This window comes from Astyanax mexicanus, chromosome 23, assembly GCF_023375975.1.
Source record: "Astyanax mexicanus isolate ESR-SI-001 chromosome 23, AstMex3_surface, whole genome shotgun sequence".
NCBI lineage: Eukaryota > Metazoa > Chordata > Actinopteri > Characiformes > Acestrorhamphidae > Astyanax > Astyanax mexicanus.
The window spans coordinates 8806111-8824983 of NC_064430.1; the positions used below are offsets into that span (position 1 = coordinate 8806111).

Genomic DNA, 18873 nt, shown 5'->3' on the forward strand with positions numbered 1-18873 from the left:
ACACAGATCAAGGGATTTAAGGGGTTAAAGACCCTGGTAGTTTTCTGCAACACTTTATACAATGGGTTTTGTACTATTTCCATTGAAGGTCTAGAGGTTGGCAAACGCAAACTGTGCAGGAACAGATGAGTTTCTGTCTTCCTTTTGACAAGAACCATTTTTTAAACCTTCTAAAAAATGTTATCACCCATAATTCCATTCATAAAAGCCATAAAAGGGCAAAACATGCAAGACGCTGTATACGTTTATATTATATATAGGCACTGCACCTGTCTGTGTTGGTATGTTCTGTTTATAAGACAGAGGAGATCGGACGAGATTTAATATTGTTTTTTTTTCGTAGCTGAAATTTATATTTTAAAGTTTACACTTTGAGTTTAGACGTGTGGGGTGATTGAACTGGCTACCGGGCTATCATTCAGCTGCCAGTGGTTTTATTCAGCTCTACATGGTAGACAAGAGTTATATAACACAGCTGTGCTCAGAATCAACATCAAGTGCCAGCTACATTTACTGCGGAACATCTTCCTGAAGTCCTCACCATTGTTCTCTGTCTTCTCTCGGCCAGGCATCAGCGGTTTATCTGTCTGAGCGAGCAGGAATACGCACACAGCTTAAAGGCAGCTGTCGTTACACGTTTATGTAACTTTGAAACACTGAAAAAGTACCAATAAGCTTATGTCTACAAAATTGTCTGCCGTGTGACATGTTGAAATGATTAAAACTGATGAAAGAAAGCTCTTTCACCATCCAACAGACTCTCAGTTAAAACCTTACAAGGCACATCGCACATCGCAATGCCCATTGCTATCTTACACCCCGTCAATTTACAATTTTCACACCTTGCACTACGGCGTTAAAATAGCATCAGAGTTTAGGTATATATCTACGCCGATGTGCATAGTGGTCTGGAAGTAAAGGTGTGTTCAGGTAGATTTCTGGCGTATTGCTATCTTGGTGGCGTAAAACACAGATGCGCCACTGATTGATTTAAACCCTGATAGTTTTACAGTCGGCTCCAGTCTGTGGCACAGCCAGCTAAGCGCTGCCACTATAATCAGGAGGTTGCTTGTTCGAATCCTGGTCATGCAGCTTGCCGTCAGCTGCTGGAGCCTGAGAGAGTACAATTGGGCTTGTTCTCTCTGGGTGGGTAGATGCTGCTCTTTCCCTCATCATGATGTCCGCAGCACATGGTGTCTGTGAGCTGATGTATCAGAACCGAGTTGCTGCGCTTTCCTCCAAGTGCACTGTGATGCTACTTAGCAATGCTACATCAGCAGCAGCTCAAAAAGAGGTGGTGGCTGACTTCACATGTGTCGGAGGAGGCATGTGAAGTCTTCAACCTCCAACCTCCTGGTGTGTTGGGGCATTTCTAGTGATAGGGGGAGTCCTAATGAGAGGGTTGGATAATTGGCCATGTAAATTGGGGGACAATATAAATAAATAAAATCATTTAAATAAACCCTGACAACAGTCTTAGCTACACAGGTACATGCTGCAGAGCACAAACCCAACTTTTACAGCAACAGAATGCTAAATAAAATAACATCGCTGTTCCCATAAATTACCTGTTCACACACCTTTACAGTTTCCTCTGCTGAGGAAAGTGCAGAAGCGCTGCGTTGTTAAAATTGCAATGTGCCAGTCAGAGCACACCTGGTTCTTAAAGGGAACGGCAAGAGACATGCTGATCGGTCTGTTTTAGGTTATGCTTAAAACACAGCCATGATTAATTTAGAGAATTAGTTATTGCCTTTTGCATGTTAGGCAAGGTAGGCAGATAGGCAAGGTGTATTTTATTACATTTGTTGCATGGTTGATGGCTTGCCTATATACCTCACATCGCTGCCTCTGTGTACTGCTCGAGGACATTCTGCTTTTTTATTAGCCTGTTTCAAAAGTCCCTGAAATGATGGCTGCTGAGAATTCATCACCTCTGTGACTGAACAAAAAGCTATATTTTTCTTGTCTGATACAAATATCTGAAAATACTTATCATCAAAACCAAGTGTCACATTGCAATGCTATTCAGGAGGAGGATAAAAGTTACCAGAACAAAAAATGATATAACATTTAGACTGATATATAGGCAATATTTATTGAGCTCCACATACAGAAGTAATGCATATAATACATTATCAGATCAGGAACATTGTGTTCTAACAACAACCTTCAGTTTAATACCTCAGAAACAGTGGAGATTATTGTGGATTACAGGGAGGAATAGAAAACAGTGCAGGTTATAGGACAGTCCATGGGCCCTATTTTGGCAATCTATAGTGCACTGGTCAATTGCGAGTCGCCCAGCTGGATTTAGGGCATTAAGCAGCTGACTGTTGTCAGGGTTTTATCCAGTCAGTGGCGCAACTGTATTTTCTGCCACCAAAATAGAAACACGACCATGCACATTAGTGTAAATGTATTGCTAAACTGGGCACAAACTGTGAAAATAGACTGTTGATGGGGTGTAAGATAGCAATACCATCGTGATAGTAATGACCATCGTGAAGCTCCCTGCACAGTGTGTATGATACAGGCCCTTATCTGTTGTAAAATGTTTTTTTTTGTTTCCTGAGACAGTTAAAAAAATTACAAACTAAGAAGAGACTCACTGGTTAAAGTCTACTTATAAATGATCCATTATTAAGAGTGTCCTCTTATCATTGATCACAGTGTGGTATGGGAATACAGCCACTCAGCTCATAATAAACTACAGGGCAGGTCAATAAGACTGCAAAGATAATTGGAACATCTCTTTGTTCAGTTGACTCTATTTAGCACAGGCTTAAGCAAGCAAATTGAATAATTGCAGATGCTTCCAATCCAGCGCATCATCATGTTTGTTAGCTACTTTCTCAGGAGGCACTTTAGATCAATAAAACACAGACCAATACTCACATAAAGGTGAGTAGTAAATGAACATGATTCAACATAAAAATGCATTTGCTTTTCACCTGTTTGGCCCTGAATTTGTGGAGGTTTTGTGCGTTGGGTCAGAAAGGTTTTATATATAGTACTTGCCAAAGTGTGGACATGTCTTACATTCAGTGTTTTCCATTATTTAAATACTTTTCTGCATTGTAGATTAAAACAAGCTATACTCATCCAGACTATGAAGAAAAACATATGTAAACCAGAATATGTCTAAGAATTAGCACCTCTTTCTTTGATGACAGCTTTGCACATCTTAGCTGCATTTTCTCAGCCAGATCTATGAGTCGACCTGGAATGTTAATCTTTCAGTTAACAGCTGTGCTGAACTCGTCGAGAGTTAATTGAATTGTTTCCTCTTAATGTGTTTGAGAGCATCAGTTGTAAAGTTGTGAAGAGGTAGAGTTACAGGTATACAGGGAATAGCTATACCTATAAAGAGTAAAATCAGATAAACTGATTGAGAAAATGAACACCCATGTCCATTTTAGCCCCCTATTGCCCAGTAGTCTTAATTGGATTGCAGACATAAAAGGACAAAAAGAAAAAAAACACAATTTTCATTTTATAAATAAATATACACACATTATTTGCATGAATATGCAAATTAATCTTGGTTCCTTTTCCCTTCAGTTGCGTTAGAGTAGATGTGTTTGAAGTTTAAGGGGACTTGACTTCAGGCAGTGTGACATTGCAAAGCCTTTAAAATCCTCTTAATTCCTCACTAAAAAGTTCCTCAACAGTTCTTGACTTGGCTTGACTTTATGCAAACTTTTATTCAAAAAAATTGGGAACCAGCACTAAGCACAACTAAGCCTCTTCAACTAATTAAACATATACACTGATATGCCAAAAGTCCTGGAATAGCAGTATACAAGATAACACCTCACAACTTACACAGCAGTTGTGGGTGTTTCTCAGCCACTCCCTGAAGTAACACTTCATCAAGTTACATATATTCTGCTTGTAACTGCTTGTATTTTTGCATCAGAAGTAAAGGCATAACATTATCAAAAAGCAGTGTGTACAACCGGTGGAGGAGAACATGCCAAGATGCATGAAAACTGTGATTATTCCACCAAATCTTCATTTCTGAACTCTTAAAACTTTATGAATATGATTTTGTTTGCATTAATTGAGGTCTGAAAGCTCTGCATTTTTTCTATTTCAGCCATTTCTCATTTTCTGCAACTAAATGCTCTAAATTACAATATGATTATTTGGAATTTGATAAAATGTTGTCCATAGTTTATAGAATAAAACAACAATATTCATTTTACTCAAACATATACCTACACATAGCAAAAACAGAGAAACTGATTCAGAAACTGAACTGGTCTCTTAATATTTTTTCAAGAGCTGTATACTAGATTACATGTAAATATTGGTGTCAGACAGTGGTTCATTTAGTGTTGTGTTTAAACCCTGACCCATAGAGGGCAGTGTTGTACACAGTTCTTAGATCCTGCTCCTGTTGTTATTAATGAATAACAGTAAACAGTATTAAGATAGTTGATATGGACTGAACATTTGTTTTCAGCTCTATGACATAATTCTAAATAGTGCTTTTACATCTCTTTTAAACTGCAGGTATTGTTTTAAAGTGTGAATGAGACAAAATGCAGATCAAAAAGTCCTGAACAGATAATTTCCACAGGCAAGATAAATGATCTGAACAGCATGGCTCGTAATCAAACTTCTGATACAATATCAGCTGTGCAGAAATAAGACAGAGTAAATGCACTTTTCTGTGCAGAGCCATTTCCATATGGGCGGCATGTTTATTGTGAAGTGACAGGAGTAAATAGGTTCTGTCAGAGTAACAGTGGTGTGTAGGAGTATACCTGCACATTAAGACACTTTCTATCTCTCTCTCTTCTGTTTCTTTTCTCTCAAGACTTCAGAGCAAAGGATAATGCACACTCTGACTAAAACCAGTAATGGAGCAGAATTTCACATTTATATGCGAAGCAAAGCAATTCATATACAGATAAATGTGAGGAGTCTGCTCATAAACAAGGGCTCTTGCTTAAAAGGGCTCTATAATGAGTAGAGCTAAAGTACCTTCAGTAGCTTAATATAAAGTACAGGCCAAAAGTTTGGACACACCAATGCATTTTCTTTATTTTCATGACTATTTACATTGTAGATTCTCACTGAAGGCATCAAAACTATGAATGAACACATGTGGAGTTTTATGCACTTAACAAAAAATGGCCTGGCCTCCACAGTAACCCAGTAAAAAAAATCAGTGTCTTAAAATATTAGAATATTAATTAATTAAGACCAATTGGTATTTTTGGCACTGTGGGCAGTGTGCCAAGTCCTGCTGTAAAATGAAATCTGCATCTGCATCAGTTGTCAGCAGAGAGAAGCATGAAGTTCTGTAAGATTTTCTGAGAAAACACTGCAAAACCTACCAATTGGTCTTATATAGTATTCTAATTTTCTGAGACATTACTTTTAGGGTTTTCATTGGCTGTAAGCAACAATCATCAACAATAAAATAAATTAATGCTTAAAATAGATCACTCTTTGTGCAATACATCTACAGGTGTTGGACAATGAAACTGACACACCTGTCATTTTAGTGTGGGAGGTTTCATGTCTAAATTGGAGCAGCCTGGTGGCCAGTCTTCTTTAATTGCACATTATTGCACCAGTAAGAGCAGAGTGTGAAGGTTCAATTAGCAGAGTAAAAACAAAGTTTTGCTCAAAATACTGCAATGCACACAACATTATGGGTGACATACCATAGTTCAAAAGAGGACAAATTTTTGGTGCATGTCTTGCTTGTGCATCTGTGACCAAGACAGCAAGTCTTTGTAATGTATCAAAAAACACGGTATCCAGGGTAATGTCAGCATACCACCAAGAAGGACCAACCACATCCAACAGGATTAACTGTGGACGCTGTAAGAGGAAGCTGTCTGAAAGGGATGTTTGGGTGCTAGAGAGAGATTAAAAATTTTAACTGAATTACTGAAATAATGTAACTTTTCAATGATATTCTAATGTTTGGAGATGCCTAGTTCTTTATTATTAGCAGTATGCTGTCTATTATTAGTACTCTGTCTTTGTCTGACCTATTAAATAATGCATCAGGGGCAGGCGTGATCGTCATCATGACAACAGGAAGGACCTAGACCCACGAGAACCCTTAATCCAGAAATGGCTGAGGCGAAATCTTGACCTCTCAAGAAGGACACAATTTCCACCAACTAATTTTATCAGAAAAGCATAGAAAATGATCGGTCTTATCTACCCAGATGACGCAAAAAAAAAAAAGATTTGGGGTTATATGATATATCTGCACTGTAAATCCATATGTTGTTTGAACTCTGTTTTACATAAAATTACATACTGGGTGTGTCCAACAGTTTCTGACACTCACCACCAGTGTGTAGTGATTCCCCCTGGGCTACCTTGGAAAATCAGTTTTACTTAAAACATTTGACCAAACTGCCTTAAAAAACTTAAGTAAACTCAACTAATCCGGTCTTACAGTATAACTGTCACTGTTTAGCCCATGTCTGTCTTGAGTTTCTCCCTTGTTTGGTCTCTTGTGCTCCTGCCCCTCTGTTTTCCTGTCAAGTGTTCCCAGCCATGTGCTTTTGTTGTGTTTTTGTACCTGTCTCCACCCTAGCTCCGCCCCAGCCATGCCCTAGCGATTAGTGTTCTCACCTGTGTCTTGTCTGTAACCCCGCCCCCTCGTCATCCAAGCCCAGGTGTTTCTCACTCTCCTGGTGTATTCAAGCCCCTCTGTTTGAATGTGCAGTGTCGAGTCTTTTGAATCTGTGTCATCCGTATTTGCGTGTACCGGTTTTGTAGTTTGTGTTCCTAGAATCTGTTTCTTCAGTCCAGGTCTTTGTTAAGTAATTTTGTATTCTTAGTGTTGTTCTAGTTTTTCTGTTTTTTTTGTTTGTTTAATTAAGCTTTTGTTCTTAGTTGTCTTAGTTCTTAGTTTTTTTTGCGCTATCCGTGTTTGTTTTCTGTTTTTTTTTCATTTATCTTGTTTATTAATTAAAAAGATAAATTATATATCTGCACTTACGTCCATCCCTTCTTCATTTGTAACAATAACAAAAATAAAAAAGTTAAATTAATTTCCCCTTTAGTTGTAAAACCTTGATGTTCTAAGTTATATTAATTTAAGTTTTCAGTACCCATTATTAACTTTTTTAAGGCAACCGGTTTCCTCAAATTTTTTAAGTAATGGAGAATGAAACCTTGAGTTCAACTTATCCAGGGTCACAGTGTGTTTTTATGCATTTGGGTTGAGTCAGCACATATGTTTACATCATTACAGAGTCTTGTGTTAATGGACCATATGCTACAGATGCAGCAGATACAGAAGAGGCTGGAAAACAACAGATTATTCCTTTAATAAGCGTCAAAAGAGCAGGTGGCCTATGCTAATTTAATGGGTTGAGGAGGGTGCTTGCACATGGTGAAGTGTGGCAATAAATGTCACTTGGCTTTGTGAGCAACTGGAAAAATATGAGCTGGATGCTTATTGCTGCTTATTGAGGACAGATTTCGCAGGGTGAAACTTTTTGTGCTATAGTTGAGTTAGTTGACAGAACCATATTTCCAAAAGTTTGTGAGCAGACTGTCTATAATGAGTAAAATACTGAGCTAAGAGAGAATGTTATAAAAATATTTCACAAAGTTTTAAATAGGTTTTGCTAGTATTGACCCACGCCCTTGGCTGGGCAGAGAATAAGAAAAGAGGGGGAGCGAACTCCGAGTATTTGGGGTGGAGTTCGGGGCAGCTTCGCTGTAAAGCGTGAAGCCGAAGCCCACCCTCTCATGAAGAGAAACACGAGGAAGAAGAATAAAATTAAAGAAGGAGGAAGATGGGGAGGAGGTGGGTGCGAGGTTGTTCAACGAGCAGGTAGAGAGGAAGTGACGGTTTAAATAGGGAAGGAAGTGGGAGGAGTGAGGGCGTGGATCAACTCCCAAAACAAAGCTATAATACATAGCTCCACTTCGGGAATAAATTTAAATCGTACAAAAACTTCTCGCTGGATTCATTTCTGTCTTTCTTCACACAGTCCAGGGCAAAACACCACCATATTTGTCATCTCTTCTTCATGTAGCCATTAATAAATATCATACAAGGTCAAGTGAATACATCAAGCTCACTATTCCCAAAACCTGCAGCTTCTTTTGCTATAAAAACACCATCAGACTTGACATTTTAACACTTTTTACTACTTTTAAGCATACAATTAAACAGATAATAGTAGATTTTTGCTCTTGCACCAAATTGGACCGCGGACCGTTTGTCGTTTATATTGGGGCCTTTCGGCCAAGTCATGTTTGCAAACAAGAACTGGCTCGCAAACATGTTACTTGGTAAAAAAAAAAAAATACAGTTTGCATGACAATGTTATTAGAATGTTTCTCACACACACAACATTCTCAGCCAGACCAATACTCACATTTTGGAAATGTTATGAGTTAAAACATAGACACAATTGATGCTGCAGCAACGTTAACAGAATGTTTAAAAACGTAAAATCATGTTGAGAATGGTAATTCTAACATTAGGAAAATGTTCTCTTGTGAGAATGTTTAATTACAAAATTACAGGGAGTAAAAGTACAGAAAAGTACTTTTAAAAAATGTGCATTATGATGTGGTCATCGTTTAGAGTACAAAAAATTAGCAATTTTATTGAGGACTAATTTTACTGAGCTTACTGAGTTTGATTTTCTGACACACTATGCACTAGTGCCACCTATTTAAATCATCCATTCATTGAACTCCAGAGGAGTGAATGCATGTTCTCTTGAGTTTGTAAATCATGTTTTTCTGTCTGGCTGATCTGATGGACGAGTCTGGGTTTGGCTGTTGCCAGAAGAACGGTACTTGTCTGATTGCATTGTGCCAAGAGTAAAGTTCGGTGGAGGGGGGATTATTGTGTGCGAGTGGTTTTTAGGATTTGGAACTCAAATAATGCTTCAGCATAATTGAAGATTAATTCGATTTTTTTTTCCTCATCTCAACTCTTAAGGAATATTAACGACTCATGCCTATATTGAAAATTAGCTCCAGAAAATCAGTTTTAGGATGGGACATTTTTTTTTTGTCTCACATGAGCCATAATTCACTCTATGGCCCATGCCAAGATGTACTGTAGACACTGAAACAGTGACAATATATGCCTCCATGAACATAACAGTGAGTTCAGTGCTCTTCAGTGACCTTCCCAGGCACACGATCTGAATGTAATAGAACACCTTTGGGAAGTGACAGAATGAGGGATTCGCAACATCAAAGTGCTAGTGATAAAGCTGCTGGAACTGTGTGATGAAATCATATCATCATAGACCAGAGACTCAAAGCACTACTTCCAACATCTGGTGGAATTCCTGATATGAAGAACTTGTTAATAATATGTTAGTAAAATTTCTAAAAATTAGTATATATGAATATTCTGCCTACAGCAGGTAAGGTGCTATGCTTACAATGATGGTGTACAAAGGGATTTACCAGAAACTGCTTTTTTATAAGAGGTGGCCTTTTTACATTTTTTTTTTATATAAATTTAATCTATCATATGATTGTTACTTTACTTTACTTAAGCAAATTTCATAATTAGGATGCCAAACAAAATGCTCATGAATTACTTGGAATTGAATTACTTGGCGTTTTTTCTTAATAGATAAAAATAAATATATTTTATTTCCGTTCTCATTTTAATTCGTCAGCTGTGAGATTTTATGTTTTATGTGTTACATTGAAGACATATTAATATTTCCCACCACTTCCCTCAGGCCCGGTCAGGTCCAGCTCAATAAAATCAGACACTATGCTCAGATTTTTCAAAGACTGCAACACTTGTTTGCTAAAGACAGTCTCAATGTGAACTCAGTCACTTCTCACGCACGACTAAGAGTCTTTTTAGAGTTGCTGCAGGGAAATTTTATTTTAATTAATGTGCAATCAAAGGATAGTCAGATTCTGCCAGGAAGGAGGAATTTGGCACAACACCTGGTCTAGCAGTGTCTAATATAAGATACACAGACAGAAAGATAGATACTTTATTGATCCTGATTTAGGAATTTAGGAATATAAGAAGACTCCACCCACGTAAGAGACGATAACAGACAGACATACAGACAGATAGACAGACATGGATGGATGGACGGACAGACTGAAGGACAGATAGACAGATGGATGAACGGATGACTGACAGACAGACAGACAGACAAAGACGGACGGACGGACAGACCGACAGACAGACAGACAGAAAGACGAATACATAGATAGACACCCATATTTCACTTTCAGGTGTAAAACTCACTAAATCAAGCCAATTTTAATAGAAACTATAAAGATGTTAAGAAAAGTTAAGATCTTTAAATGAAACTTGAAAAAGTGAGTTTCCTGAGATTCCACCTTTGAGCAATAACTTTCCTCTGTGCAAACACACACACACACACACACACCTGCCACATGCAGTATAGACACACTGTAATAACATCATTCTGCTCTAGCATATGAAACACCGTCACTGTTTACAGTGCACAGTGTGCTCTCCTCAGCGCTCTACTCCACTGCTGCTTCTTCATATATGTGACAGCATGAAGGGGGACTCCCTCACCTCAGCTGGCCCGCCGGTTCATTACAGCCGATCTGCGTCCTGAAATACAGCCTCCCCTCCCACAGTGGAGGCATGCAGGAAACCAGCTGTCTCTCCACAAGCTCTCGTTTTTAACAACCCTATATTCACCCCTGTCTCAGCATGGGAACAGACGGCCATAAATAACGAGAACCTCCAGATCTCACTGAACCACCCTGTGTAGGTGCAGGTTGGTATACAGGCTTGCTGTGCGGAATGGTAGACCCTGGAGAAGCCTGTAATTTGTCTGTGATGTTAAGCAGCAGCTATAGCAACAGGAGGCTGAAATCACTCTAAAGTTACAAGTGCTCATATACTAAAGAAATAAACAGATAAGAAGTTAAAGTAACAGATAAAAAGACTTCTAGGGGGAAAATATATATATATGTTTTGGTCAAATTCAATAGCTGGAGGATCAACCTGCAATTTGTTTAACATATCAGTAGAAAGGGTTAAATGTATTAGTAGCTGTTTTTCTCTGCTTTTCCAGGAACATTTCGGTCTAAACAGAGAGCTTGATCTTTAAAGTGAGAGAAGAACCAGCAAAGCAAAACCAGGAGCGAAAACAACTCAATATAAAGAAATGAAAAACACCAAACTGATTATGAAGGACCGAAGTGAAGCTGACAGTTTTATTCCATTTATATATACATATGATTATGCATGTACATGTGATTATGCATATATATATATATATGGCACTCGCCTTCGGCACGTGCCTGCGACCGGATCACACCCGTGATGTTATTTGTGATAACACACTCCCTCTCGTGTTCTATTGCTTTTATACAACAGTTTATTTTTACAAAATGAATAAAGAAAATAAATTAAAGAAATTAAGAATAAATATGCTTTAATATGGACTCTGCCTTCCGCCAAAAAAAAAAAAAAAAAAAAAAAAAAAAAAAAATATATATATATATATATATATATATATATATAATGCACATGAATATATTTGCTAAATTTCCATCAGGATCAATAATGTACTGTATCTATCCATCTATATACTTCAACCCCAAATAAGAATAAAATAAGGAAGAGTATAGAAAATGCAAATTTAAACAAGGCATAGTGTTTCCTCCATTTCCTTTTCCAATTTATTTGATTGCAGATACTATGAACTCAAGGAATTTCGTGATTTCTCTGCTTAAGTTAATATATAGTACCAGCCAGATGTTTGGACCCACCTTAAATTCAGTAGTTTTTAATTATTTTAAAATGCTCTGCTTTGTAGATTAATTCTTAAGTCATCCAAGCTATAAAGAAAAACATACTGATTCCTTAGTTAATTAAAAAAAAAGCTTTATGAGGTAAAGTCACCTAGAATTCAGGCTTTCAGTTAATAGCTGTGCTGAACTTGTCAAGATTTAATTACTTGAGAATGTCTTGCCTCTTTATGTGTTTGAAAGCATCAGTTGTAAAGTTGTGAAGAGGTAGAGTTACAGGTATACAGGGAATAGCTCTATTTGAGTAATGTTCTCATTCATATTATGAGAAGCAAGAACTACTCAACTAAGTAAAGAAAAAATACTTCAAGAAAAAAATATGGTCACTCAATTTGAAAAGAAGAATTTCAAGAACTTTGAAAGTACCCTCAAGTGCAGTCATTAAAAAGACCATCAAAAACGTAATTATGAAACTGGCTCTCATCAGTACGGCCCCAGGAAAAGAAGAACCTCTGTTGCACAGGATGAGTTCATCAGAGTTACCAGCCTTCTCACAGCAGCAAATTGTAAGTTTACTATTGGATTCCTACTGTGTTTCTTCATATTCTGGATGACATCAGCAGGAAAATATTAATAATAAAAATAAAACATTGGATTAGAAGGTGTATCCAAACTTTTGACATTTACTGTACATCAATCAAATTCCTCACTTTCAGACCTGTAACTCATTCCAAAAACAGTTGGGACAGAGAAAATAATGATTAGGATAATGGTTTAATGATGATTATTTGAAATAGGTCAGCAGGGGATTATAATTATTATTTGATACAGTAACAGTGCTCAGGAAAGGCTGAGTCTTAGAGGAGTAAAGAATAAATTCACAGTTTGTAACAAATGTGGGAACAAATAACTTGTGTTCGGACTTTTCAGGGCTCAGAGGCATGAAGAATGGACCATCACACAATTAAAAAAACAGGTACTGAGGTCAGATGAATCTGCATTTATTATTACTTTTACAAGAAATAGATGGCATGAGCTTTGGAACAAAGATAAAACGGACTATCTAGACCAGGGGTAGGCAATTAAGTTTGGCCATTGGCCAAATATTCTCTAAGCCTTTAGGTGGTGGGCCACAAAAAAATAACCTGTTTTGGAAAATGAAGTGTAATGAGATGGAGTGCTACAGACTAGGAAAAATATATATATACCCACTACCACTGCCTGCTCCTGCTTCTTTTATTAAAGAAACATTGTACAACCAGTTTTTTAATGTTCCAAAGGGATTTTGAGTTACTGGTGTTCATTACAAAACCAGGTCTTAAAGGTCTTAAAAATGTTGAAGCTATTTTGAAGCATCCAAAATGTTAATTGAGTTGTCAGTTTTCTAAACAAACCCATTTCCATTGCCACTCGAGTACCTTTTGTTTGTTAGGGTTCAATAAAAAACGTTGGCCTTACAAAATCAAATATATAGTCCATATTGTGGTGTATATTTAGTTTAAATCAAATAGTTAATTTGAGTCGCAATTGTTCTATACCAAACCACAATTGCCTGTATTAAAAAAACAATGGCGACCTTTTTTATGTATTTACACTCTAAGCATCCAAACAGTTCATATAAATTGTTGGTTTTCTATACAAAAGTAATTGCCTTTATTATGCCATTTTTTTACATTGAAGGCACCCCAACAGATTTTGTGTTGTCTGTGTACTTATTATCTTATTATACTTATTATCTAAATATATTATCTTAATGAAAAAAAAAATATGCACGTTTTAAGTTTCTACGCTTTTTTGGAGTGGCCAATGTTCTACAGAAACCAATAGGACCAAAAGCAAAAGAACAGCAGAACCGTTTGAACCATTTGAAGACAACTTTAAAAATATATATTTTGCACAAATCTGCATGTGCACACAGCAACTCTTCTTTTTGCCACGCAACTTAAAAAAATATACATTTTGCAAAAATCTGCACGTGCACACAGCAACTCTTCCTTTTTCCACACGACTTTAAAAAATATATTTTGCAAAAATCTGCACATGCACACAGCAACTCTTCCTTTTTACACACGACATTAAATATATATATATATATATATATATATATATATATATATATATATATATATATATATATATATATAAATCTGCACATGCGCAACTCTTCCTTTTGCCACGCGACTTTAAAAAATATACATTATGCCCAAATCTGCTCGTGCAAACAGCAACTTTAACTTTTGCCACCTGACTTTAAAAAAGTATTTTGCTCAGAACTGCACCTGCACACAGAATTTTTTACTTTTGCCACGCCACTTTAAAATATATATATATATATTTTGCACAAATTTTGCACGTGCACACAAACTCTTCTACTCCATGTCCCCCACTTTTATCAACTTTTACCCCCTCGTGAATGCTTACCTTGGCGTAGCAGCATGTGATGAGGACCAGGGGCAGCAGGTATCCGATGACCAGGATGGTCACTTTGTATGTCTGGCGGGCCACGCGCTCGCCCCAGATCTCCCAGCAGAATGAGCTGTTGGGCGCGTCCGGGTGGTCCGTCACGACCTGGTGCTGCGCGACGGGCACGGCGAAGACGAGCGACAGCAGCCAGATGATCCAGACGCCCAGCAGCGCGTTCCGGCGGTTGCGGATGCACGGGGACTTCTTGGAGAGCACCACGGCCACGTAGCGGTCCACGGACATGGCCACGAGCGTGAAGATGCTCACCAGCATGGTGACTGTCACGAAGTAGTGCACGGACTTGCAGAGGAAAGCACCGAAGATCCACTCGGGCAGGGAGTAGATAGTGGCCTGGAACGGCACGCAGAAGAGCAGAAACGACAGGTCCGCGATGCTGAGGTTGAGGATGAAGATATTGGTGGTGCTGCGCGAGCGGCCGGACTTGATCCTGCCGAGGACCACCATGACCAGTGCGTTGCCCACGATGCCCAGGAAGAAGATGCAGCCGAAGACCACAGGGACCAGCACCACCTCCGGGCTCAGGGGGTCTTTACCGGTGTGGTTCGAGTCTACTGGAGCTGGTTCGTGGAACCAAAGCAGGGTCTCGTTTTTGGATAAGCCCATGTTTTACTTGGAGATCAAAGCGTCCCAGTGAGATGCCTCAAACAAGAATATAAGACAACATATGACAAGACAAATAGTAAAGGTGATGAGCTGTTCGCAGTGTTGCTTTGCTGTGAGATGCACCAAATGAAAAGAAAAACACAACAAGACAAGACAATTAGTAAGGTAAGAGAGATGGGTTGATGGCTATTCGCAGCGTTCTTTTGCTGTGAGATCCCCCAAACAATAAGAAAAAGAAGAAGAAGAAAAATACAAGACAAGACACGAAAAGACAAATAAAGTAAAGGTTAACGGCTAAAGTTAACGGCTATTCGCAGTGTTCCTTTTCCATGATCCGCTCCAGAACGATGTTCCACCCGACACCTGGACTCATCATCTCATTATCTCAACATATCAGCATCATCCTAGAACCTCAGATAGACTACGCATATATGAGCATCCCGCGCGCTCCCGTTCCCCGTTCGTTGCCCCTCGCGCATACCTACTTCGGTGTGTCCCGCATGCGTAAAGTTGCACCGCGCCCCGAGCGGAGATCCCAGTCACAGCCGCTAAACCCCTCCGCTTCACGAAGCGCGCCCCCGGTTCCTCCGCTGCTGATCCCTTCACCGTCCATTCACACATATATCACGTGTCCGAATCAAATATCGGCTTCATTCACCGACTCCGAGGCGCACGAGCACAAGCAGCAGACAGCTCCGTTCAGTTCGGTCTGCGTGCTCGCATGCTGAACTTTGAACAGCTGCAGACACCTTCCATCCATAAAACAGTTCAGCTAGAGACCTTTAAGCTTCCTCACGTTATCTGAGCTGAGCTGAGCTGAGCTCGAGGGGAGCAAAGTACAGGAGAAGTGGCAGCAACGCTCCTCCTTAAACGGATAGCCCACGTTTGGCCACGTGTGAACTGGAGTCTAAAAATCAAGTCTAAAAATCGCCAAAACAGATTAAAAAAAAAAAAAAGTCAATCAATCAATCAATCAATCAATCAATCAATCAATCAATCAATCAATCAATCAATCAATCAATCAATGCCCAGATTGCAATCAGTCATTAAACATCAATATTAATTGTATACTGATTTAGCATTTAAATCTGCTGTTGTTTGGACTTTTGATAAACCTGAAATATTTACATTTCTTGTGTGTGTTTTACTTGTGAGGTAATACCTTTTTTATTTCAGATTTATTTCAGATGATTATTTCATGTTCACAATTTTTTTGATAAAAAAAATTCTGATGCAGAATTTTTCAGATTTAAACAAATTAGATGCAGATTTTTTAAAGTAAAAAATGAATCCACAGTTTTTCAGATCTTAAAAAATTTGATTGACAATGTTTCATATTAAAAAATATCCGATATACATTTTTTAGGTTTAAAAATTCCACATTTATTCAGATTATACAACTCATTTATTTAGATTTAAACATTCAGAACCACAGTTTTCACTTTCTAAAAATGTAAATCCACAAATCTTTTAAATTTAGATCTATTCACTTTTAAACCAATCTATTTGAAAACTCAGAAACAGGAATTACTGAGATTAATGTGATTGGTTAAATAGTACATTTAGATGCTCTGACAAAGTTTTTTTTTAACTAGATTTTAATTTATGAATCAGAATTGAAGATGTGTTTAGAATTGTTAAGAATTCGTCATGATATGGGACTTTTAAATGTTTTATTTGAAATGAATGTTGGAGTGAAACAGAGACAGAATGACAAAGTTGAAGATATTAAACCAAGCAGTACTTGTTTATTTATTTTTGATAAAGAGGCACCTTGTATCAACATTTTAATATGAGAATCCATTCTCCAAAGCAAAAAAAAAAAAAAATGAAATAACATAAAAAACACCAGAAAATGCCTAAAAATTCCTTAATATCTGTTTCTACTACTGTCTTATCTATCAAGTACTGGCAGAGGGGAATGTGGTCTAAGTGGAATATTTGATTTAAAACTGTCTGATGTTCTCTCTCTCTCTGTTATCAGGACCAGAGCAAAAGCTCTGAGTAAATAACAGAAGTTAAAATGCTAAAACATTTATCTGTTTTGTGTAACAGAGCGGAGATGTTACGCCTAATGGTCCCTGGGAAAAAAGAGAAATCAACAACATGATAAATGATTTTGTATTATTAACTGATGTCATGGAATGTATGGAATGTAGTGATGAGTAATTAATGGAATGTAGTGATGAGTAATAAATAGAATGTTGTGATGAGTAATTAATGGAATGTAGTGATGAGTAATAAATAGAATGTAGTGAGTAATTAATGGAATGTAGTGATGAGTAATTAATAGAATGTTGTGATGAGTAATTAATAGAATGTAGTGATGAGTAATTAATAGAACGTAGTGATGGGTGATTAATAGAATGTAGTGATGGGCGATTAAAAGAATGTAGTGATGAGTAATTAATAGAATGTAGTGATGGGTGATTAATAGAATGTAGTGATGAGTAATTAATAGAATGTTGTGATGAGTAATTAATAGAACGTAGTGATGGGTGATTAATAGAATGTAGTGATGGGCGATTAATAGAATGTAGTGATGAGTAATAAATAGAATGTAGTGATGGGTGATTAATAGAATGTAGTGATGAGTAATAAATAGAATGTAGTGATGGGTGATTAATAGAATACAGTGATGAGTAATTAATATAATCTAGTGATGAATAATTAATAGTATGTAGTGATCAATAGAATGTAGTGATGAGTAAATAATAGAATGTAGTGATGAGTAAATAATAGAATGTAGTGATGAGTAATAAATAGAATGTAGTGATCAATAGAATGTAGTGATGAGTAAATAATAGAATGTAGTGATGAGTAAATAATAGAATGTAGTGATGAGTAATTAGTAGAATGTAGTGATGAGTAATTAATAGAATGTAGTGATGAGTAATTAATAGAATGTAGTGATGAGTAAATAATAGAATGTAGTGATGAGTAAATAATAGAATGTAGTGATGAGTAATTAGTAGAATGTAGTGATGAGTAATTAATAGAATGTAGTGATGAGTAATTAATAGAATGCAGTGATGGGTGATTAACAGAATGTAGTGATGAGTAATTAATATAATCTAGTGATGAATAATTAATAGAATGTAATGATGGGTGATTAATAGAATATAGTGATGGGTGATTAATAGAATGTAGTGATGAGTAATTAATAGAATGTAGTGATCAGTAATTAATAGAATGTAGTGATGAGTAATTAATAGAATGTAGTGATGAGTAATTAATAAAATGTAGAGATAGGTAATTAATAGAATGTAGTGATGAGTAAATTATGGAATGTATTGATGAGTAATTAATAGAATGTAGTGATGAGTAAATTATGGAATGTATTGATGAGTAATTAATGTAATGTAGTGATGAGTAATAAATAGAATGTAGTGAGTAATTAATGGAATGTAGTGATGAGTAATTAATAGAATGTTGTGATGAGTAATTAATAGAACGTAGTGATGGGTGATTAATAGAATGTAGTGATGAGTAATAAATAGAATGTAGTGAGTAATTAATGGAATGTAGTGATGAGTAATTAATAGAATGTTGTGATGAGTAATTAATAGAATGTAGTGATGAGTAATTAATAGAACGTAGTGATGGGTGATTAATAGAATGTAGTGATGGGCGATTAAAAGAATGTAGTGATGAGTAATTAATAGAATGTAGTGATGAGTAATTAATAGAATGTAGTGATGAGTAATTAATAAAATGTAGTGATGAGTAATTAATAAAATGTAGTGATGAGTAATTAATAGAATGTAGTGATGAGTAATTAATAAAATGTAGTGATGAGTAATTAATAAAATGTAGTGATGAGTAATTAATAAAATGTAGTGATGAGTAATTAATAAAATGTAGTGATGAGTAATTAATAGAATGTAGTGATGAGTAATTAATAGAATGTAGTGATGAGTAATTAATAAAATGTAGGGATGAGTAATTAATAAAATGTAGTGATGAGTAATTAATAAAATGTAGTGATGAGTAATTAATAGAATGTAGTGATGAGTAATTAATAAAATGTAGGGATGAGTAATTAATAAAATG

General features: G+C 36.7%; 2 protein-coding genes across 2 annotated transcripts in view; both read right to left on the reverse strand.

The window, feature by feature from the left end:
• galr1b (galanin receptor 1b) overlaps positions 1–15559 on the reverse strand; it is a 68157-nt gene extending 52598 nt beyond the window's left edge. The window contains exon 1 of the mRNA XM_049471160.1: positions 14155–15559. Coding sequence (XP_049327117.1) covers positions 14155–14820 — 666 coding nt within the window. The 5' untranslated portion in view covers positions 14821–15559. The remainder of the gene's footprint in view (positions 1–14154) is intronic.
• A 33-nt stretch (positions 15560–15592) lies between these two features.
• On the reverse strand, positions 15593–18873 carry LOC125787116 (dynein heavy chain; the record flags this gene model as incomplete). Its single annotated transcript, XM_049470876.1, has 4 exons — positions 15593–15727; positions 16953–17099; positions 18187–18351; positions 18661–18873. Coding segments are annotated over 4 exons (660 nt in total), but the record flags the coding sequence as incomplete, so codon positions are not given.